Below are 25,269 nucleotides of genomic sequence, written 5' to 3'. Positions count from 1 at the left end.
TCGGCAATGTATTGCTATTTAGCTAATACGCTCTTAGTTGAAAAATAGTAGCTTTAGAACAAACACACAAAATTTCAGTGTGATCGTCATTAATCGCAGACCCAGACTCCGCTAGCACCCAGATACGGAGTCCAATCGCGATACATTTATTAATTTTAAAATGATCAACACTTTCACATCGACTACGTGATCTATCGATTAGTCTGTCCTGCCAATTTCTACCCATACTACAGGTCAGCACTGAGTAAGTACTGCCTGTTTTAAAGCTTATCTTCATTCTAATTATTGTAAGATTCCATTGTAGAGACCATACGTATGCCTGTGCGTTGGTAAAGTCAGCAGTGCGCCACTACAAGTCGCCAGTAGTAACAGATCTATGGTAATAGGTGCCGGCGTCAGGTCAGTCGCCCGAGAGCTGAAGTCCATCGGCCGACTCATAAGGAATGGAGGTATAGAGGCAGTGGAGTGAACAGAGGATGGGAGAAAGCACTGAAGCGTACAGTGACAAGCGGCCATCGAGAACCAGTGGTCGAGACCGTCGCGTCACGCACGTGGCCACAGAAGATCTATGTAAGGTCCGTTCATTATAAATGGATTATCTTTTTAAAGGCTTATTGAACGAATCTTCTAGGAACATGACAAGGTTCTTATGGGAAGCATCAATGCACAGCGGACGAGACGCATACCAGAGAAAATTAGTCTAACGTTAGCGTAAAAAAAAAAAAGATACAACGGATCCTTTCAACTTTTGAAAAGATCCGTTGTATGCATGTCACTTTGCTTTGTGCTTTATATTTCTGTACGTATATATTCACTGGTGTATATTTTTATCAACAGGAAATGATAAGGAGCAAATTAACAATCGCATTATATCCGTCTCAAATAGTTTTTTTAAAACTACACTGGCCTCTTCGAATAGTGTTTGAGGAATCGTGCAGGTTTTTAGCCAGCACGGCATAATGGCTGTATGTTATATCTTGTATGCTAATTAACCAGATATCTGAGTATTTTCTACATAAATCAACACATAAAAACTGGCTGGAATCCCACTTCTTGCGCCAAATCATTTGTCACACAGAAAAAGCATTATCTTCGTAGTGCCGTTCGTTCTTAGAAGTCTATAGGACAGCCTTGTAGGACAAGAATGGCTCAATGCTTATTCGCTCTGATATTTAAACTCTAAGAACTACGGTTGTTTACTGATAGTTTTTTTTAAAGAAAGGACGTTTATCTGAAGAGACTCGAATCATGCGCAGGTGAAGATATCTAAGCTGTCCATTTGAATCCATTAAAAGTCACAAGCCATTATTTTGTGCTATGCATAGACCGACGCGGGCGTCAGAAATGGCTATCTACGAATTAAGTTTTCTATATATATTATAACGATGACGGTGATGAATTTTATTGATATTATGATGAATTCGAATATATTGACCGAGGATCCATAGAATACGGGATGCAATCTGAATTGCTGCTTTAAATAAGCGCGCGATTAGCGTTACTTTAATCAGCGCCTGTCAGTACGAGCTCAGCCGAAACTAACTTAGGCAACAGGCTGCAACAGTCATGTTTCCATTGGCTATATAGATAGTTGTTATATGACAAGTCAATGAGTATAAAAACGAATTTGTATGGTAAATAGCGTATCCACACAGTATCAACTGACCAAACGTTATCTCGTTAACCATTGTGAGCCAGATGCGACAGAAAAGCAGATTCACTCACAAACATTTCATGAATAGACTGATATCAACGGCCTAGTGATTTCAACGGTCGCCGAATCCCTCTTCACATTTACCTAACGCTGCACATGACCCTTAACAACCGCGCCTCTCACAAAATGAATTCCCACGTAGAATCCTCATGAACGTGCCATATGGAGGAGCTCGGCAACGAGAGGGAGAAAAGACTACCTATGTGCGGATATGTGTATCAATCTGTGCTTGCTTGTCGGCGTATTTGTCTGTGCGCAAGCTAGCCTTCGAATGGTTTTCCACTTTCGATCTTTTTGTCTCTTCTATCTTCTGGGAAAATGGAGCAAACGAATAGACACTCACCGCAGCGCAGCTTGACTTCGTGATAGAACCCGGTTGAGTCTTCCGAGCATCCTACTCTGCTACCACTAGGTCCCACTGGACCCCGGATCTCTTTTCGAAGAAACCAGATGAAGACAATGCGTAGCTTTAATCCCCAAAGGATGTAAGACAAGAGGATGATCGCTATGAAATATTATCTATAGTGGGTAACGTATCGCCAAACGCCCACTATCCGCTCTTCGAACCGGGTAAGGAGGCTGAAAAGACATATCGACTATGACGAATGCTATTGTAAAAACAACGCTCATTACCCAGTACCCAAACAGTTGAAACTGGGGCCATCTTTCACTGCGATTTGTTGAATCCGTTTCCGTTCTGGCGCATATCACAACTATATGCTATCTATATAAATATACATAAATCTAGCAAGATAAATGTTTACACCAAACGGTTTCTGCTACGTTTCTCGATTTCTATGCCAAACACTATCATCCTCCTCCTTACACCTTTGTAGTTCGACGATCCGGTTCGCGACAATGAGATTGTCGTTTGTGTCTCTTCCACTATATATTCACATGTAGTATACGCGTCCATTTCTCAAGATAAAGAAATTTCGCATGCCAGCAATTAGCAAAGAGAATCAACAGAGAAAACGATATCTGCCATCTTTCTCGGTTTGTCACTGTATTTATGGCTATACGTAAACCGTTCAATGAAGTTCATTGAATTGAAGTTGCGGGTTTAGACGTCATGACTAGCTGGTACTCTCCACAAGCGTAGAGGTTTTGGGCTAGCTTACCGGACGATAACTCACAGATCAGTTTTCCACAAGCTATTTGAGAAAAACCAGCACCACAACGGGCCTAGAATAGGCCCGTCTGTCTGCTTGATCTTCTAGTCGCGCAAGCTTCATTTGTACAGCGGTAGAACTCGGTAGTCTAGCAACTGTCAAGCGCCCTCTTCGATCGGCGACGTTGCTACCGGGGTTTGGGTCGCAAGTAGAGCGACTCGCGTCCTTCAATGTCGGTCCCCGTTTCTTAGGTCCACTCTGTGTGACTTCAAGGAATGCCTCGTTGGTAGATTGCTATACCCTGTCGGTTCATCACACACAAACTTAGCAGGCGCCAAAGAGATTCTCCATGTAGAACCGCTTCCACCTACTCGAAATAATGTGATTCTAATAATTATACGTCTTACGCACTCGTGTCGGAGTTGTACCAGTAAAAATTATATCGGTTATTGATTAGAAATTGGAGTTATATTCACAGAACGCAGTTATAAATTTTGGATAGAACAATGACACAGTAAAATTAGGTCTGAGACATTAATAGGTTAACGGCGGTCTTTTTTCTTTAACCAGGATGGCAACTGAGTCGTATTGAGTTGGTGAAATAAGTGCTTATGTAGAAAAAGTTGGAGTCACCCAGGAAAACAACTACGATTTTCGTACCACATAGGAACTTGTCGAAAGAATTTATGGTCCTACGCAACCCAATAAAATAGCATAGGTTTCACTATGTAGAGCCCTAGGCGATACTGAAGGGCGTTAGCGTTAGAAACTAGCAGTCTACATTGAGTCTATATTGAGTTTAAAATAAAATCTGTTGCCACTTAGTTATTTTTCTATCTTGAAAATTCAAATGGCTCGACATATTGTCGATCAATGTAAAATCACTCTGCTTAATTTTCAGAAATACAGATTGGTCCACGAGATGCTCTACATGTAGCATAATATACATGCTATAAAGACAGACAGGCCGTACTTTCCGTACCCTGAAAGAAAAAGGCACTCTTTTCATATTTTATTATAGCATTATTTTTGCCCCAACAATTTTGGGCACTCTTGTTCATAGAAGTCAAAAGGCAAAATTTCGTATTGGCTTTGCTTTGTTGTAAAATGTGCCATCTAGATATCGATCGGCGTCTACCACTAGCACATAATTATCACCAAATATGTGCATCTACCATTTGGTTATTAACAAGACAACCTTGCACTGCTGGATCTTGCGATGTTTTAACGGGTTGAGAAATTCACTTTAAGTACACCGATACTTGCGGATCGCCCGTAAAGCCGAAATGCAGGTTGTGTATCTGTGATCTGATCAATCATTTCTATAAGATCCGACACAGTTTGCTGTGAATGTACACTATATCACTGTTAACAAATAGTACAAAAATAACAACGATACGCATCACTTACTCGACTTTGGAGTCCCGCTTTTTTCTCATGATTTTCACGATCAATGTCAGGTTATCTTAGGGAACGGCAAGCATCGAAATAATATAAGACATGTCCTCCGTGTGGTTGGTCCTGTATTGTCTCTTGTTTTGTTGTAAATGTTGAAGGCCTGCTCACAGACCCTCGTCCACAAGGCCGCCACACAACAGCACGGCTTGAGTTGTTCATTCGAGGTTGAAAAGCCTTGTCAAACCATCCACGACAACAGGCTCTGCCATAATTGTAACACAACGTAACACTGCACAGTTCCAGAGAACAGAATACGTGAAAAGTGAAACATCACTTCTGGCTACTGCTGACCTTAGCCGTAACTGTCGCGGTCCTATTAATTTATTTTCAGGCTGGACTACAGGCACCCCGTTAGCCTGCTTTACTCGATAGCGAAGTTTTACGACATGCTTGTCTCTATCATTATCATTAATATTCTTGGTGTCAGGACATCGAATCCAGCTCACGAATCGCACATTTAGAACTGCAATGAAACGAACTGGTAACGAACACTCGACTGATCAGTTTCGGGGGAAGGGGAGGGGATTGCGAGAAGATACGCAACACTCTTCTATACGGCTATAACGCACTCCCCACGGAGAGGGCGACCACCACGCGGTTCTTCACGGTAATCGCCACCGACCGTCTACCTACGTGTCTATGGCTATTTGCTGGAGCAGAGAAAGAGCACGAGAAGACAAAATGACGGCCGTAATAGCAAGCCGCTACCTGTACCAAATAAAGTAGGCGAACCGTGAAAAAGATAACTGATCCAGAACGGAGCTGAGCCAAACTGTCGTTGGCAGTCAGTGTGCACTGATTAGAGGGAAAAAAATCTATAAGTTAAAAAACCGGAATGCCGAAAAAGCCAAAAAAAAGAGAACGACCAAGTTGATAGCCGTAGTGCTTAAGTGCTATAGTAAACAGTAACGGCGATAAATATAACGGACAACATTGCAGTAACAATTGGATAGGTATCAGCAGTTCGAATCGCTTGTACTATTAGCTTCATTTACTAGACACAGCATTGCTTGTGTGGTTGACCAGCACGAACGGCGCGCTGAGGCGAGCCTGCGATAAATAGGTACAATGGTGAATATTGATATGGTAAAAAATGGTAAACGTGCTTGAGATAGTATAAGCGATTCTTTAATAAGCAAATTTGTAAGAAAAATATCAGTCGTTATCACATCATTGGCATCAATCAGATTTATAACATTGCCCTAATTGGCGACCAGAATTTGCTCCGTATAGCTTGTAAAACAAACAATTAAAGTTAGATAAATACGAAGATAATAAATAAAAAAATATATAATAAATAACATTAATAAATGCCTATAAAATAATATGTTTGGGAGTTTCTCTTATTTGACCCATCCGTTTTTGAACTACCAAGAATTGTATAACTTACCATTTTTTCTTTTTTTAGTTATATGTCATTAATCGTTTTTTTGTCGTGATATAATAACGTGGCAGTTATTTTAGTCTAAGAGTAACACTTTATTGGCTGAATTACATGGCCTTCTCACCTCGGATTGTTCACGAGTTTACTTAGATATAAATATGTGAGCCGATCCCAAAGAAGCTGCGTCGGCCATGCGCATCAAGGTTCTTGCTTTCAGGCCTTTGCTGATTAATGCATACGTAGCTGTCCAAAGTTCCCTTTGCCAACATGCTAGATAAGTGTCACTTAATCTGGCTGTGCTTAGATACAACGTGCCTACAACCCACCATGCTGTCTTACCTAGTGGTCACGGTATACAAGCCTAGATTAGTGTGAGGCTTGCGGGGGCCTAGTTGCCCTCACCAACGTATAACTGAGTGACTTGTTGTTTCTCAATAGCTGCTGAGGGAATTGTAAGTCCCAAGTAGAAGAGACGACAAACAACAATTTGTTTATCTAGTACCATAAGAATTCCAGCACCTGGCGGTAACGGCATAGAACCCAGACAGCGGAAGAATACTCTCAAAAACTTGGCGAGCTTCAGGGCTGAAGTGCACCTGGGGCTTTCACGGACTCTGGAACGCGCCGTTGGTCTTATTTCTACGCGAAATCAGCCCTCTGCCAAAGAAGCAGAGTGTATCAGGACGTGCCAAAACCAGCTGATTCATACAAGCTAAAAGCGCTGGGTGGGTAAGTATTTGTGTATGGGGGCGTGCTTGGTGACTATTCTTTTGAACGGGTGTCGAAAGTGTCATCACTTAGAGACTGAAGTAGTCAGAGCATCTGGTATAGCATTTTAACATAGCATATGATTGCGTTGGCTGGCACGGGTAAATAAAAGCAAGAGGCAAGCTGGACGTACTTCTGGGAGAGCACTTGTTCATGTTACTAGTCGGCTACGCTGCCAAATGGGCTGAATTGGACAGGGACAGCTAATATGGTCAGACGGAAGTGATATACTCTTCTCGCTGGTTCCACTACCACACCCATTTTTCCTGTCCCGCTAGTAAGCCAGGCAGTGTGGAAGCCAACAGCAACGGGACAATGGTGGTGGGCGCGTTAAGTGTCCGTGATTCCTTGCTTGTTTGCCTGATGCAAGGACGCCATGAGGCCAAACTCAGGCGACTAGGTAGCGCCAGCACGACGGTGCCTGAGCAATTGGGAAGGTGTAATTACATCACTGCTAACTATGTCAAGAGGATGGCTTTTTAAGGATAGAACAAATACTAGCAGCCGGCCACTGGATGTAGGTAGGACCTACCTATGGCGTGCAGGCGACAAAGGCAAACCAAAAGATCTGTTCCCGACCTCTAAGCTCGACTAGCGCGGCCCTCCGGGGGTCTAGCGGCCAGAGTAGGTGCTTGCTGCTTGGAGTTGTTAGCACATGCAGTAAGAAGATGGGCGCAGAGGGACGGGGCAGTGGGGTGAGAAGGACGAGGGTAGAAAGAGGAAGAAAGCAAACGATGCCCTCCGGCCGGCAGATGCCCTGGTACAGATCTATACAGATGCTAAGTGCCAAACAAACACTATCCGCTGCTAATACGTGTTGACGCAAAAGCAGGAAATCGGGATAATGGTCGCGACAGCTAGCCACCTCCAAAGTGAAAACTAACCCCACTGTTGTTATTAAATCCACAACTAAGCAGAAATTAGAAGGCGTGAAAAGCATGAAAAAGTTGAGCAATTGTCCCTATAAATGAATGAAACATGGCGTTTAGTAGAAGCGGATGTGTAAAGACAGCCAGGGGAATGGCGTTTAGAGAAAGCTATTTAGCCCATTGCCATGTAGACGTTTGTACCCCAGACGCGAAATGAGTTCAAAGTTTTAGGGAGTTCAGTAGAAAGCTACGGGAAAGAAACTTAGGGGTGGTGCGACCGATGTCGCTAACATGGTGATAAAACGACAGTTCTCAGGGGTGAGTTAGTGATAAACATATATATTCCTAGAAAGTGCGTAGCTTGTTTGGGAACAAACATTTGTATAATTACTTGAAGAGAGTGGAATTAGCGAAAGAAAGTTTGCTAATAGTGATAGCTTGTCTTTGGGTTAGACGCCCAATTATTAAAAGGTTCTGGGTCGATCATAATTTCTTCAAGGTGTAATAGTATTAAGATGTCATATGTGATATAAAAGTAGAGCAACTTATTATAGAAAATATACTAGCGATAACTGGAGTGATTTCGACAATTTACACGCCACTGTAATAACGTCCTGTGTGTACAAAACACGAAAAATTGAATAAAGAAGAAGCAAGGCACGTTCAATTAGGTAATATCGCTTCCTTGATAAATTTTCTCCTAAAAACGTGCGTCCTTGAAGTTGTCTTTACCTAGGTAACGTAAGTTGCTGACCGTGATTATCAGGCCGTTACAAGCGAATCCGGCAGATTTGATATTAATTCACTTTTGGAATAATACTAATTTTTCATAGTTACATCGTCGCTGGTCTTCAATACTCCGATTGCCATTCTTAAAACGTTTACATAATTTATGTGGTCTGCTTTTACTGACGGTTTTCTCGCCTGATACCTTTACCAAACATAGATAACCTTTCGCAACACTGTAACCTTTGAAGAACAGACATTTGATCACTAAACATTGATGTTGGACTCTAAAATGTTTTGTCTGCTCAATTTTTTTCCTTAAATATTCAATCAGTATTCACTTATAAGTTTTTAGGAGGATTGACCAGCCAAAATGCGTCTGCTAGAGGCGGGTAGTTTAAAAGTTATTCAATTTTCAGGTTTGCCGGATCCACATATGACGGCCTCATACTTTAAAAGGTGGCTTTTAAAGGTATGCGTTCGTTTTTTTTGGAAAGACAAGGGCACCTCCTACAAGTCCTTCTGCATTCGGCACATTCGCAAACTTTAACATTAAAACTATGTTATGGCTAAATGATAAGTAACGTTTGAATGGACTACGAAGTTTTGAGGGAAAAAGCTGCGAATCTATATTACAGATTATATCTAAATTTCATCAAACTAGAAACGACTAATACCACTATATATTTTTGTGGATAACAGCATACTGAATCGACTCATTCTGACTGGCATCCTAAGCCACTAAACTCCGAACCACGCCACAATGAAGACATTTGATTTCACGCGTACATCTTTTTTTACCGAAAAAGTCTTTGCATTGGTTTCAACAAGAGTCAGATTTTTGAAACCTGACTTAACTGGTAAGTTACAGTTAGCTTTGCTTCCGATTATATTTTATCTTTATTAAAGTGTACTTGTTTTTGAGGATAGTAAAAAGGATAACAAATTTGAAAGTAGAAGAGCTTATAGATTGGTCGTTTTTAAGATCGGAAATCTACTTACCACCGGGGGGCAAGAATTTATAAGTGACTGAGTTGAAAAAATTAAGTTGGTGCCGTCTATAACTCTTTAACAGCTAAAGGATCCGTGCGATTTTTGGTTGATTCATACGTGGTTTTTTGTTCTTGTGTCTTACTTCATATAACCGTGGAGTTTTTAGAAAAACCTACAAAAGTATTGTAACTATACAAAAAGGGTATTGATTATGACCTAACATCTAGTCAAAAAAAATTAAATAAATAATCAACTATGAAACAACCATTGGGCTGATACAGCGTAATAATAGTTACAGTTGAAAACCTCGTTAAACACACTCTAATGAAGATATAATAACACCATAAAATCATGAAAAATTTAACACACATTGAAGTTATCGTTACTTTAGTCCTGACTGTCAGTGATCGACTATCGTCAGGGAGGCAAGCCACAGATTCAGCTGTTAACTGAGTGAAGATAGTAAAAAAAATTCGTGAAATCTTATCGTTTACGCATTAAATCAAAGTAGAGATTAGAGGGCGTTTGTCACGTCTAAATACACCACTACAAATTACTGCTCGAGGCTAGGCCTTGCGTTTTTTTCTGGTTGAATTTTACGTTTGCGTATTATATGGATACCGTTGAAAAGCTCTTTTTTTGGTTAGCGGAGACCTTGTTCTGTTTATCGTTTAATCTATGCCAGAGAATTCTAGCCTTACTTGTTGCCAAAGGATATGAAAATAATATAAGATATTTGTGTCGCTTACAATATTTACTTTACGGTTAAGGGATCTAAGCTTCATAATTGGTTCCCCTCAAAAGTGGCTTAAGGCGATCGTCGGCGAATCTAGAAGGTCGAGTTCGTTTTAATTGAGCAGGCCATTTCCAAGTAGTTCCTCCGGCTGTAGAAGTCACGTCGTGCACGGTAGCTTATTGAAAAAACTGCACGGCGCTTGAGGGGTGTCAAAAGTGCTGACTCGGTCTTATACAAAAAAAAATTAGAAAAAGAACGCAACCGTAAGAAAAAAAAACGTGATACAATTCGGTGAACAAGCTGATATGAATCGTTTGTTAAAAAGCAGTCTTTCAGCCGACACGTGACATATTATCCCTTTAATAAGAGAAACGTTACATTAGCAGTAATGCTGTGCAATAGTGTGTGTTCAAATAAACGTGACTTAAAAAAATAGAAAAATCATTCTTATCTGCATTTTGGCTTTAATTGGTAGTTTGAATGAAAAGGCCAGGATTAATATCTAGGTCAGGCTTAGGTTGCCATTATTTGTAAAGTTGATCTCGATATGGGACGATTTTTTTGTCCTCAAGAAAACGTCTAATATTGAAAAAATGAATAAAAATATAAAATATTGGCTGCAGCAACGTCGTCGTTGTACGGCACCCTTCTGCTGGGAATATTTTTCATTCAGGGATGTGAAGCGAGCTTGAGGCAGCGGATTGTGTTAATGGTATTGAAAATAGTTATAATCAGAATCCTGCCTAGACAACAAATGAAAACCTAAAAGGACGACAGAATTAGCTCGAATTTAGTTGGCAACAACATACAAAACGTTTGCCATGAAAGCTTAGCCAGCTAATAGAGGAAGAAGTTTCATATCAGAGAGCTTATACCTGCGTCTCATATATGTACACCTTCCATAACCCAAATATTCCCAGCGAAAAACCTAAGTCTTCTTGTGGACCCAATTCGATACGGTTGTGTGCATTCATTTGTACTTCAATAACCAAATTCTGTTTACGCTAGAATGCCGCCAGCTTCCGTAACCTTTACATCAGATCTCACTAAGGTCGCGTCTGTTAGGCCAATATCCATGTAAAAGCAAGAAAAGCCACATTTATTTTGTCCGCCTTCGTAGAGAAACAAATTGTTGCTAAGCGTTTCCATGTATACTGGCCAGCCCGTTTAGAATGCATAGTTGTGACAAAATATGGAGTGTTTACATTTGATTTTGTATTCATTGCCAAGCGGATAGCTCTTTCTATGGTAGAAACAGCTGTTCGCTAGTGTTACAAAGCCAAGCCTTTCTGCTGACACGTGTCACCCCCATATTTAGACAACTCCTATCTATAAAAAAAGTGTCTACCTCACAGCGAGGTCACAATTTAAATAAGGTTACGATTTGGCCGAGCTAGGTATACTAACTGCTAGTGATCACGTAACCGTAAGAACAAAGGAATTAGAGTAGGTGAGTTGGTCATTCTTAGACCTCAAAAATGGCCACCTGGTCAACGTCAAACCCTAGTGCAGGCACTGCTAATGATAGGACACCTACATTAAAATACAAACGTCCATTGAATTTAAGAATACGAAATCATACCGGGCATTGCTAGGTATTGTCAAAATCTGGAGCGAGGGTTCCATAAAACTGACAACGTATTCAAGAAATATTGACATCGCATAAATGGACCCTACCGTCTTCGTTTTATTTGCCATTTTGTACCCTATTTCTATCAGATTTAAGAATCACCACGGCAATTTTACGAAAAACGGATAATTTACGTTAAATTATTCGACTGCATTTTCTTGCAATTTATTAGCCCTTTGCAACAGGTATACGCAACTGTATTAACACTTGTTAGCCTTTATTTATTTTTAGGCTTGCAAATGTCATTGACAGCAACGAACTTCGAAGTTATATCGCTTGAGGTTGACTTGAACCCAGGTCGTCAAAGTAACTAATGTCTGAGTCGCCTTCATGTACTCGATGGTAAATCACCGAAAATAACGGCAAAACGACGCCATTGGCATTATCGCTTGATAGAATGTTGTTTTGTTTGTTTATACCGCTTCCTTTCATCGTTTTTCCTTAGTCCTCATAAATGCTATGACACAGTTTGCCAATACGATAATTGCTCTATCGATCACAGGGACGTGTAATGATCTAAACCAATGCCCAGAAGAGAACCACATAGTCAGCAAGCGGACGTTTTTCGATATATCACATTGATGAAATTCATTCTATTCCTCCCCTATGGCGTCTTCTTGGTCGGCGCAAAAACTCCGCAGATCTGTAGAAGAACAGGCTCCTCTGTTATGCCAGCAGAGGCAACTGGCGAAGGCTGGCGGATTCTCTTCTACAATTGACGTCGCGTTCACAAAGTCTTCGTTACCTCGCTGAAACGAAATCGGCAAGATGATACGATTTCAGTGCGTTCGTCTCCAAAACACCTGACCTCCCTACTTTCGATGCTATTAAAGCACGAAGAAGTATACACTTAACTAAGTGCTATACATGAACCAGAACGGCTTCTAGCTTCGTTCTGGGACGAAACCAGCTACCTGAAGCAGCGCTAACCGAAAGCAGTGGCATACGATGTGAATGCAGGCAGAACACCAAATATGCTACATGACACAATGTGATTCAATCAAAAGACAAAAAATAAACGTCCGAAATATTTTCAGACAGACGCTAAACGAAGCGATCGCTTTTAACGAACTGGAGCTGAAAATCATTGCTAGACCCAAATCCAAATACAATGAAAGGACCCGATATACAACAGGGAATAGCGGACGCTAAAAGAAGACTCTGTGCTCCGCTTTATATTGTTTTTCTGTGGTAATTTTCTATGCATCTTTTCTTCTTGCACATCTCTATTGCATAAATGTATCGACATGGTTTCCCTTTAATGCACGAAATTCATCTAGGGAAATTTGTCAAGCTAGTTTGAATGGGAAGTGTCGAACGTGTCGGGCTGTTGCGACTAGAGACATTTTTGCTAAAACGAAATCTTACCTTCGTCTCAATAATAAGTGTGGCTACGGATATAAGATCAACGCCACATAACAGTAAATAAGAGCTCTATTATGCATATAACGATGCATAAAGACAATTCTTCATACAAATCAAGGAGGCCTAAATTAGCTTGTAAATTCTCAAAAAAAAAGAAAGTTGTGTTTCCCCTAATGTGCAGGGTAGAAAACAAGTCACTCACAGATAGAAAACCTTGACACCTCAAAAATTGTGAGAACAAACGATATACGTTTCTCTAAGTGAAACTGTGCCGACGAGCGTCAGAGGGATATGGATACCATAAAATTACGTTTCCGAAAACAAAATTAAAGGAAATATCTGACATGCAACAACGAAAAACTCTTTAGTTAAACAATAGCTAAGATACCGGTAAGTCTTATTTGCACACACCAATATTTGCTGTCGTAAGGCGTGTAAATGGAGTTATGGCGCTTTTTGCATCGTTTGGTATACTATGCGGCACTCTTCTCCGGTGCATAAACATTTGACTGTTGAAAACGATCAAACGATAAGCAAAATCAAACCCAGTAGTCGTCTGATAGAATATGACCAGCTGGATATTAATTTGTTAAGTAAATTTTCTTTTGAATCAATTTGAAATGAATTTGACTACAGTTTCCTATCGATAAGTTGTGGTCAGTTAAGCAAGTGTTTGAACAATGAGTCCCGTCGCAGCTACCCTTGCACGGCAGCCTACTTTAAGAATGAATTTTCGCCAGGGCAAACCGATAAACAATCTACGCCGACAAAGAGTACTGCTAATGGGAGTACCTCAATTTTGTCCTTAGAAAGGTAGCGTATGTAGAAGAATATTGAGTTTGGCTCGTATTAGGCTCCTTTTATGGTTCATTCTTAATTCTGGTAGTAGTTCGTTTAGATGAGGAGTTAAGTTAGTAAGTTAGGTAACGATCGTAATATTTTCAAGCGCTTATCAAACATGTTGTTCTTGTACAACTATTCTAGTAAATTTTACAGAGTGTGCTAGCGTGGATCTTTTTTTGCTTCTAATTTTATTTCGATTTATAGGTGAAACTTCTTTTGGTTAAATTTTAGTTGAAATTCAATAGGGATTTGTGTGAATCGCCTCACCTCGATAGAGCACAGTGTCTTTTTTAGCATTGGCTCGTTAAGACCTAGTAGCAAGCTTTCCTATTACGCTATGTGGTTTGTGAGTAACACCTTGATAATACTATGATCCGGGATTTTCTGGATGCGCCTGCTGCGCTAGATATTAATAACTGAGTGTTGCACCCTTTGACAATGGATGCCTTTCCGACTCCTGTTCCAACAAGGATTGTTTCCGTTATGGGGAACGTATTTAACGAGCCTGTCCACTAAACTTAGGGATACGTTTAATTCATGTAAGTATAACACTGGAACCGTACACGCTTCGTGTTGAGCTGGACGGGGCTGTGGGCATTAACTGAACTCGAACGGTAGAACATAACGGACATAACGTAAGCTCAAACTTTGCTTATTTGCAAAGGCTGAAACCTGGTGGAGCAGATGGCGAGACACTGACCATCTCGAAGGAACGTTATATAGTGATATGTTAGAAAGATGGCCATCAGGAAACAATGTTTATCTGCAACGTTCCTTTTTGTCGAATAAAGCGCTCCGATATTGAGACATAAAACATGAGTCTATATGTGATTTTAAGACGATGAGCATGGAAACAAAACTGTTAAATCTGAAAATTTGATTCTAAATTCTAGACATCTAAGTATGGAGGTGACATCATTAGATAAAGAGAGCTAATCCGAAGCAAGTGATGGATATCAAAAATGACCAGTTTGTCAAAGTTCTACGTCAATCAACAAAAGGCTTTCTAATAATAGGGTTCTAATTGAAAACATGAAGGAGGCCTTGACAAGTTCAGTCGCATGGCGTCGCAATAAAATAGGTATGTCCAGGTGAGAGGAAATTCAGTGGCTTTATTCTAACAGTCTTCTAATTACGACTCACGAGGTTCAGCTAAACAATATAATAGTGTCTAAGTTTGCCTTTCCTATACTGGACAGAAAACCTCTTACTAGACTTACTCTTAACGATTAACTACATCTGATCGATGGGAAATATTAAAACATGGAACACCCATTTTTTTCTGCTGTTTCCTATAATCTTTTATTCAGTAGTATTTGCTTATTTTCCGTAGTACATGCGAACGTTTACGAGCTTTATCTTTCTTTAGGAACGTTTAGGAGGCTACATGCTGTTCTGTAATATTTGTCTCGGGTACTGATAGTACGTTGTATTGGCTTGATTGTGTCATCATATATATATATATTATAACTCAGTTCGCATTCATCCCACAAAATCTGGGCCTTAATCTAAACGAGAACCACCCAACTGCTTCACATTTACATCATTTGAAAGCCACAATGGAAACATTTCGTTCGTGCTCAACGATATCCTTTTGGTCTACGGAAAAATTACGAAGATTCTTATTGAATAGTCTTATTTTTTTTATAGCATTAGAGACGATATATGTGTATGGGTCGTGGAATCCATCTATATAGTTTGTATTGTTTTTTTAAGACGTTTGCGGCCTTGATGATAAGAAGCCACAGAGGAAAGTGACTCCAAAATTTCCGATTTCAGGATGTTGCTGGCCATAAATCGAAGATAGCTAAATAAACAACAGAAACACTAGAACAATATACTATTTACCGTGAATAGAAGGCACCCGTTTTAAACTATATCGACCTTAAGTTAATCGTAAGCTATAGTATGCACATACTGTTATTCGTCTCGACAACTGGCTATGAGCATTTTTTAATTTATACTTAATCAACTTACCTAGCACAGGCTAAACCAGGAGCTCAGTTCGAGCGTGTGTCGCTCATTTAATTACCCTGAATAAATGCACTGTTGGCAGCTAATTGACGTATATGGCTTTATCTTAAGCAACGCCGCTACATAATGTTTTTTTTTGATTCTCGTAAATTATTCCATTACATGATTAATCCGTAAGGCCTAAGGTCGGCTTCCTTCGCTATCTTTTACTCACACTAGACCAACATCGTTCCATTTAGCTACTTTTTCACAGCTTAAATTAGAAATACCTGGAGATGCCTGTACTCATTTTTTGAAGCCTGTATGGTTCGACGCGCAACGTACACAGCACCCCCTTACGAGACACATTCTTCTTCATATTAAACATGACGGTTCATGTCAACAAGATAGGCGGCTTGTATAATATCTGGATATGTCAAATCACCGCGTTGTACGCTTCCCGCCTCTATGCGGCCTGAACCCCTTATCAGCGTTCTATGTCGCCCTAGAAACCAAGCAAGTCATCTAGTGTGCCCCCTTTTCGAGTACAACAACAGTGAGGAATACGCGTACTTGTTAGGGTCGTTCTCGCATTTATTATTTTCGCGGCATCTTCAAGTGCTTGGCAGTAGAAACCGAAACTATTCTCAACCGTTCAGGCGTTCGTCCCAAGGATCGACAAGGTCATACAATGATCATCGTTTTAGTAACATTTAATCATATAGACCCATTATAAGTCAATCATTTTGACTCAAACTAAATATTGAAGATATTCAAACGAGCCTGAGGCATATAATGTACACTGTTCATCTACAGGCGAGATTTTACTTCATATGCAGATAAATCACAACGCATATTGGTTATGATATTGAGTCGAGAGAATAATAAGAAAATCAATACAAAAAAACGTATAGTCGCTAAATGATTGCTCGTTTGATGGCCACGCCATTGTGTCGAAGCTTGAATTGGCGACACAAGTTTACGTTAACTTTGTGAAGGTAGTAATTGCAATAAAACACTGAATTATATTGTAAAACTAGAGCTTAGATCGAAATCCACGACGCTCCGTTTGTCAGCGCCATTGTGAAACGAGCAAATCTTCTCAACCATATAACCGAGCAAATTTAGCTTGAATTTCGTCTGACTCAAAGCGCAGTTCCTTGGAGGGCATGAGAATCATTAGGGCTAATAACTATGTAAATATCACTGGCTTAAATGGCTGAACTCGTACGCTTGCAAGTTTTTCGTTATAAAAGGTATTGCCTGAATCCTAGCTAAATAAACTCCCAACATGAGGAGAGTGTTTTTAATAGACGTTTCCGCGGGTCAGTGTTACCGCAACTTCTATTAGAGCTGATTCGGGGACTAATACGTTCATTGATTCTATAGTGCTACAAGCGATATAGACCTTTTGTCATGTCAAAGTGCCCCGACTATATTATAACCTAATAAGTTTGCCTCCGCTAGAGGTTTGACCACCTGTAACGGTGTTTGGTAGCTTATTTTTTAGCTTTTCATTGTGCGGCTCTTGAATGAAACACACATCGTGTACACGTGCTCACGCCGGATGGATAATTACGTTCGTGAAACTCGATAACTAAAAGATCTTTTTTTTTTTTTTATCATTGCAGAACTACTAAACTTCTCGAAAAATATCGAGATAACGGTAGCATTACCTAGACTTATTTGAGCCTTTATAAAGCCTTCAAAATCGTGAGCAAATTTGCCTGTATTTCTACAATTTAACGAGTAATCTTGAGTTCTTCTTCTTCTGAATGCTACCGAATGCCTCGTCTATATACATCCATCAAGGAAACCGTCTTATTTCGGGGTAGAAGACCTAAGCTCGCCGTTATGTTATGTTATCTTACGCCCATAGGTTTTACGTGCCTCATACCATTTCGTATACGGCTGGCTTCCCAATAAAGTCTACGCAACTGTTAAATATTCCGTAACTTCTTTGCGTATCTCCATTTACATAAAATTGATCGAGCCCAGATTTATCTTCCCGGTTTGTACTACTATACATGTTTGTTCCTTTGAAGATTTGAGTGAAAAGTATAACGATACGCTTATTTAGAGCTTTCGTTTGTTAGTTACCCGCCTTGTTAAACTTAAAGCCTATCTGCTCGCGATTTAACAACCAGTCCAATGAGATGTTCTGATCTACGGTCTTATTGTTTTATTCTACTTCCCTATATAGTTTATTTAACAGAAATAGATCGGAACTATAACGCTGATCAGCTATAGTTATCTAACCCGTAATCATATGATAAAGAGACTTTATCGTATTTTCTGTCGCCTATTTATGATAGATTTTAAAATGTAGTAAAATCCGCCCCTTAAATAGGACCAAAGCCTGTTTGCCACTTCGAGGAACTGCATTTAAAATTTTATATTTGTTAGGAATTAGACACATCTTCGGGGATGAGTTGCTCAAAACCCCAGGATACTTTTTGAAGGGTGCTTGTGTAACCTAAAATCAAGTTTCGGGACATCAAATGCAGTTTGATTGTTTATTTATTCTACTCAAATGCTCATGTCAGCATGCATATATATTCAAACTAAGATGTGCATATCTATACCATACTACTATTAAATTCATACTTTGTATGGTTGAGACCTCGTAGCCTCCAATGGTCCTGCAGTGGACATTAGTAGTAATACTGAATGATAGTGCGGAAACTCAATCCAAATGTATTTGACCAAATGGTGTAGTGAAGAAAGTTAAGAAAGTTCCTTAAATTTTAGTTGAAAGGCGCATCTGCTATATCGTTGTTGTAAGATCGGACAGGCAATTCCTTTGAACTCATCGGTCCAATAGACTCTACAAGCAACTAACTAGTATATGAGTTTTAGGTAGACAACTGATTAAGATGATGTCTTTGTAGGGGTAGAGTACAGTACAACCAGTTCCAAAACTATAGCACATCTTGTATTAGAGAGATTTCCATTTTACCTTCAGCCCAGCAGATGGCCAAGTTGCTACGCCTCTAGCGATCCTAAAAGCTGTTAATAATTGCTTAATCTTCGGCGTTGACTGCAATGTAACACAAAAACCCCACAACTTCTACGTTTTTCCTATCTTAGAAGCAGCGGAAAAGGAACTTGTGGCACAAGAGCCGACGAGGCCCTGTTACTCGATCAATGCAACTTACAAGATAATTGCCCCAGATAGGGAAGGAAATGTGAGGTTTTAAAAATGAAATGACAAGCAGTAATCGCCAATGTTGCCGATGGGCTACCACGCTAGGAAACCTTCGTTTTCCCCTATTCCCGCTCTGCATCACAGCCCCTACGGGTTGTCTAGACGACTTTACTTTTTTTTTTTCTAGGTACCTTTCTGTGTTTTATCATCTCTTGTACCAATCTCGATGTAGCTATTTATTCACCCTCACGTCGTGTTTGTTACTGATTGAGAGCAGGCGATGCTCGGCTGCTTCTCATTGCGGTAAGGAAACCTGCGCCAATCGACAACTTTGAAAGGACTCGGCTGCTATTCCAGATACGCACGAGGGGTCGGATAACTTGGGCGTAAACACGCAAAGGTGGGCCGATGAATGCGGCGCTTCATCAGCGGGAATTCATTAAGTCTGGGTTCATTACAATGAGAAACTCGTCTGAATGGTTTCTAAATAGAGGATGCTCTACTTTAATATTATTTGATTCGTAAAACATACAAACGCATCCCGTAAGGCGCATGTGGGCCGATGGACAGGGTGGTTGGTCCGATATTTTCATTTCAAACTGATGGCAAGACCCAATCAATGCCATGCCATAATTCGGTCACTTGTTGGCAACTGAGTTCAGAATGCTTAGAAAGATAAAGACTCTTTTACGATTGCGTAAATATATGCTCGTACAATAAATAACGCGATAACCTTTGTTGCGAGTTGTGCCAGATGTAAGAAGGACATACTGAATCTTTTCGCACAGCTTTACCCGTGTGCGACTAGCAAAAGGTTGACAGCTCATTCACGTTGCAGAAGTACGCAGCTGAATTCAATATACTTAGGGTACCCAAGATAGAGAACGCGCACTGAGCGTTAGAGTAAGTTGCTCTATGACGCACACAAACAGGCGTATTTGGCGAGGAATCCGCGCCATAACGGGGGCGATTACGCCCTCTGTCATGAACTTGGAGGCGGTTAAATAAGACTGTTCGATGGTTAGCAGGCAAGCGGAGCAAGACGGTGGACGCTGCGCTACGAATCTATATGAGTTACAAACTGCATTCCACGTTAACACACGCATTCATTCAGAAGACGGTGTGGGTATATAGTTGAAATAGGCTACCTCGGAGAGAGATAACTTGACCATCAAGGACGATATCGTATAGAGAAAAACTGATAGAGGACGAGAAAGGGCTCTGACCAAACAAAGACTCCAGAGCACATTAAGAAAATAGAGAGGCCTGATAGAACCTTGAGAACAACCCGTTGCTGGAATAACTCCCGTGGACGATCTCCCAAGTGCTAGACTGAAATTAATTGAAAGCAATGTACATAGACGCCGTCAGGAGCATTATCTCATTTGCGACCCGGCTCGAATAAGCGTCGCTGGAATGATCAGGTGGGTGTACGCTACTATACGAGAGGCATCCCAATGGCGATGGTAGGAGCAACAAACAGCAGGAAAACTGCTCGTGATCTGCTTTGGGTTGACTGCGTTGTGACCTCATCATAATCAGCAGCATCATTATCCTTATCGCCAGTGAAATAAGAAAATATTCCAGACTTCACAGGGTCAGAGAGCAAGACGAATGGGAGACAAAGCAGCGTAGACATACTATGGGCCAGTTTTATGTATCCAAAAGGTTAAATCGCCATGATAACGATGCTAAATTTGCCATACATTCACTAGTATTTTTTAATAAACCTTTAATATATTTTTGTATGTAATTCTTTAGATGTGCACATATGAGTTCTTCTAGTGTACGAATAAAATTGACGAGAAATGTCGCTTACACCGTTCTTATGATAATAATAGATAACGAAGACAACTTTCAGTCTTTGATAATATGCCGTATTGTGTCCGGTCTATTAAAGTGGTTCCAGGGCATTTATGTCAGTCCTCGTAATGGGTAACGTATTTTTCCGCTAGTTTCGCTAAATTCGAACACGGCTATAGACACACGGTTTACTTCGTGCCAGCCGTTTGTCTATCTGAATGGCTAACGGCAACACCGCACGTCAAACTCGAAACATAGGGCATTCATATGAAGCAAAAAAAAGTGGCCAAGAAAACTGTTTTGAGCATGATAACCTTTTTAATAAATGCCCATACCTTGAACGGGTAGTGTGGTTATATCGCGCTAATGGTAAGTAAAGTACTAAAAATAATACCTTGCATCCACGAGAAATCTTCCTTTGATTAATGGGTTGCTTAGAAATGATTCAACTACACTATGAGAAACGGAAATATGCCATGGCGGCCCTCACCGTAACTCCTAGTCAGCTATGGACATGAGGCATTTAAAAAGGTATAAATCGATCCTACCAGGTTTCAATACACTGGATATAGCACATTTGACCATTAATTCCGCCCATACGTATAAGGACACGGGTGTATAGCTAGTCAAGGCGCTAGTATTGATTCCGAATTTTTAATATAACGGTGTTTCCTTTCATTGATGCATCTACGGCTTTCACTGAAGACCTTCAACGACGAAAGCCAGAGCGCATTCTGTCGCGTTCGGACACGACGATATTTAACTTGTCTATGCTGGACACCGTACTTTGTTATGACCATTGCCTTTTGTATCTTGTCTGATGTTTAATGCCCAACCTGTGTGTGTAGCTCCGGGATGTCTGGCTAGAATGCTTAGGCAACCCGGTTACCTGGTAGCGACTTCGCTGGATGCTTCGAAGGGTGTAGTTAGAGTGTTACTGACTACGTAACGGATTAAGCCGAACACGCCAAGCAGAGGTGTTGCTTACCACAGAGAAACGTACTACATCACCACTGCAGAGACAGAATTCGTAGCAGGTCTGCAACATCGGCCATACTTCACGTCGTGTTTCACGTCTTTGACACTGAGCGTCGAATCTCCAAGTGGAAATTTCTTTTTAGAATAGATCACCCCAATTTCCTAATTATTGAAAAAGAGATTTTCCTAATTATACGTAATACCTAATTATAGTTACTACGAAGTGTAACTATATAGGTGTATTCCCTAGCCAAGGCGTATTGAAATTGATTCTTCTTTATACTGTCTCGTTTCCCATTCGGTAGTCTATGTCACATAAGCACGAACAATAATCAAAAATATATGCTGGAGAGGTCGACTTCGGTAAGATTTAATAATACATTACCTAATAGTTATAGCACGTCTGTCTGCTTGTACGGTTGCGATCAAACGAAGTAATGTTGCTCGAGGCATCTCGACACCGTAAGTCGGCCAATATATTTGGAACACGTTACCAATAATTGTGTAAGGCCAGTTCAGCTATTACTAAGCTACAGCAGTGCGAGAAATGGGGAATATAATTGTTGTTCAGTGTGCTAACACACGGTGTACGGACTGCATCAAATGTCGGAGGCTTACTTCATCTAAAAAGATCTTACCTTATTGCTTGGGTGTCGTGTTCTTATCTAATCATGCTTATTTATTCCTCAGTGAAGATGAGCGTTCAAGTTAGATAACTAGTGAACAGTTACTTCTCACTACTACGATGATATAAACAGTTCTTTTCTCACACAAAAAAACTCAACCTCCCAAAGCAGGGGCCAAATCTACTGCGTATGCTCATTGACATCAAAACCTATGCGATCGTCGTATGCATTGGCTCATTTCTGCGCCGTCTTCAATGTCTTCGTAAGATGGCTCCCCACCCTTCATCCCACTTCCACATGCTTGTCAATCTATTCTCAGTTCCGTAACGGACTTACTGCATTAACGAGGGTACCATTGTCGTCCCATGTGCTGGGACTGTACTTGATTTGTATCAGACAACAGCGGACATTTAACTAGTAAACATACTTTTTTGTATAACAATTATCTCATTATTCGTCTCTTATCAGAATAATCATCCCATGGCACCCTGCCCCCACCAATGCAACCTTCCTTCTTTAATGAACGCATGCGACAAGTGTGACTGAATACAATAGGACCTATTTATTGAGCTAACGAACTATAAAAAAAAAAATAAAAGTATTCTTTGCAGTGCATATATCAGCCATAGTTATATCCCCCTACAAGACTTATAGACTCCTTCATCTGATCAAAGACCGCAAATATTGATACAAAACAATATATCTAAACGCGGATTTTACGAAATGAAAGGGCGAACTTATTCCTTCCACCAACTCTTGACTTCCCCCTCGATGCGCTAGGGTGGGTAAGGTCTGCGTCTGCTGACTTTGCAAGGTTGTTTCTACGACAACTATCCAAAGTATAACTGCATTTAATTCTATTATTGATATTGTTATCATACATAGTATACAATTCTACCTTGTCATTCTACGCTGTGAATTGAAGTTGACTTCACCGCAACAACGGAAACCAAACAGCCGCTCGTGCAAACGCTGCTCAGTCGATTTGTCGGCCGATTGTGTTCATCTTAACTTCGGGGCCCGCGGCTTCAGTCTGGCAACTTATCCAGCCGGCAGGGTTTGTGGCTCGATCGACAAGACGCCGCAGATTTCCCCTCGCTGCCCACTCCACGACGATAACGGTACACCTTAGGCCGTATATATATATATACTGCACGGTTGCTATTCCAGCTGATACTGTAACTATTGACGGCCCCATACATCCCCTCCTCCAAGCCCTCCGACCCCCGTGCCAAAAATCTACAACTGTGCAACGTGTGCAGTTTTTTTTTCTTACCTGCGTTAACTGGTGTGGCCCGATCACGACCGTGTTCTGCTTTTGATGTGAACAACACATTCGCTGGCTAACGTAGTCAAGGTGCCAAGTTAGCGGATGTTAACTTGCGGCAGAAGTTAATTATAATAACAACAACAACACTGATACTGTCAATGGCGGCACCGGTAGTAAGAGGGAATTACTGAACGGCGAGAAATGTATATATCGAATTTAGCCATTATTCATAGACGCACACACGCAGTCAGCTTCGCAAATCACCCCAATGGATACAACATGACACAGCGGATTTGTTTTCTTCCATATTGCCTTCACATTTTGTAACCATCGAATTTTCTTGCATTATAGATATATCCGAGAGAAAAGAGGCGTTATCAACGTACTGAATGCACGATCACAGCGCTCGTAGTATTTCGCCACCGTACAACTTTCCCTTCACATGGTCAGCAATGCGACAATTGCTTGTTATCAACGTTCTCAGTTACGGAACGTTGATGTATCATTCTTAGTAGTTATGCTTCTGTTTCCTGCTGATGCTCTATCGATCTTCAAGTTTGCGTTTACCGTCCCCCTGCCATTCCAGGCGTCAGCGGCGGACACACACTTCAGCGTCGTTGAGAAACACAATGCAGCTGCTTTATATTCATATTGCGATCAAGCTCATGCTATCTGGCTAAACGGCATAATTCTGAGCCAGCAAAAAGTGCTTTCCCGTCTGATTTTTTCCGCACTACGATTATATCCTTGAGCATAGATGAAAAGCGCGAAACTGGAAAAGGGGGCGCCACCACAAGATCGTCATCTTAAACAAACTAGTTTTTAAGATAGTTCCTTCCTGCTTCCGGGGAATACGTCAACACACAATTCACGTCGACAAAATCCTATATCTACCATATCCTCGTCAATAGGGGTTCAGAAGCAAGTATTAGCAACCCTATTATTATCGCAGAGCTACTATAAATTGACATTCGGCATTCCTGTATCTTGGACCCGTTCAAAATGTCCGCATGAACAGGCGTCGCTCGACAGGTAGTGGATCTCTTGTGGCAGACCGACGGCAACGTTAGTTGAAAAATGCCTTTTCAGGATTACGAAACAAGTGAAACTGGTTCCACTAATGGATTACTGAACGATCCTTATCGTGTTAATAAGCCGTTATTGTATTCGTACTAGCGGTATCTGAGAAGCAGAGGTGAGTCAGGAGCAGCGGAATCTTTATGCTGAAGACGTGGCCACTCAGTGCAACTGGGCCCACGAGCAAACAGTCTCCCAGCGTCACGATCGGTTCGTGCTGCGGCAGAAACAAGTTTCCGTAGTATAGTGGCGTTAGCTATCGCATCATAAAAACGCCGCGCAAGCCACCACATCCAACATTCAGTGTCCGATTAGGCGTTCACCACAGTGTACATACGGTGCCTTCGATACAATGGTAAGCGCTTCGCTGTACTGAAAGGTTACTGTTAACAAGAGGACTCGTTCGAGATCAGACAACGGGCCAGTTGAGGCGTGCCATCCTCATAAGACCCCAATAGACCTAGCCCCGCCAACACATAACTCGGGCAACTCTTGAGCGAACGTTGTTGGTTGCACGATGCAGGCATACATACACACACGGCATTGACCTGGGTTTAGAGTGAAACCTATTGCGAGGGCAAAATAAAGAGGAGACTGAACATTAGACCGCCAGCACGAGAAGAACTAGAAGAAGAATCTTTAGAAGTTGTGCGCCTAAGCGACACGGTTCGTTCCAAGATGGCATAGTACGGACGCTCTGTGGTGATGACGAGGGTTAGTGGCCTTTCAAGTGCCCGGTTGCTCGCCGGTGTTTCGACCTGCGGCTACCTGGGCGTGAAAGATCGCAAAGCGAAGCCAGCTCTATTGGTTGCGTGC

At 41.1% G+C, this 25,269-nt stretch overlaps 1 protein-coding gene and 1 long non-coding RNA gene across 7 annotated transcripts in view; one reads left to right on the top strand and one right to left on the bottom strand.

Annotated features, from left to right (window-relative positions):
* The window catches only part of LOC147756096 (uncharacterized), a 28,493-nt gene extending 26,004 nt beyond the window's left edge, over positions 1-2,489 (top strand). The window contains exon 4 of the long non-coding RNA XR_015326309.1: positions 293-2,489. This is a non-coding gene — a long non-coding RNA (uncharacterized LOC147756096). The remainder of the gene's footprint in view (positions 1-292) is intronic.
* The window catches only part of FER (tyrosine-protein kinase Fer), a 69,182-nt gene extending 44,134 nt beyond the window's left edge, over positions 1-25,048 (bottom strand). Inside the window, exons 1-3 of one of the 6 annotated variants that reach the window (XM_086986923.1) lie at positions 4,237-4,838; positions 2,543-3,193; positions 2,058-2,293 (exon numbers count right to left, since the gene is read on the bottom strand). In XM_086986923.1, coding sequence (XP_086843049.1) covers positions 2,058-2,107 — 50 coding nt within the window. In that variant the 5' untranslated portion in view covers positions 2,108-2,293; positions 2,543-3,193; positions 4,237-4,838. Of the gene's footprint in view, positions 1-2,057; positions 3,194-4,236; positions 4,839-23,004; positions 23,022-23,382 lie in introns of those variants that run through there. The other 5 variants (XM_086986922.1, XM_022802165.2, XM_022802164.2 and 2 more) reach the window with 5 other exon arrangements.
* Between the last annotated feature and the right edge of the window lie 221 nt (positions 25,049-25,269).

This window comes from Varroa destructor, unplaced genomic scaffold (genome assembly GCF_002443255.2).
Source record: "Varroa destructor unplaced genomic scaffold, Vdes_3.0 BEIS01000004.1, whole genome shotgun sequence".
NCBI classification, from domain to species: Eukaryota; Metazoa; Arthropoda; class Arachnida; order Mesostigmata; family Varroidae; genus Varroa; species Varroa destructor.
This window is presented reverse-complemented; position numbering and strand designations above follow the sequence as displayed.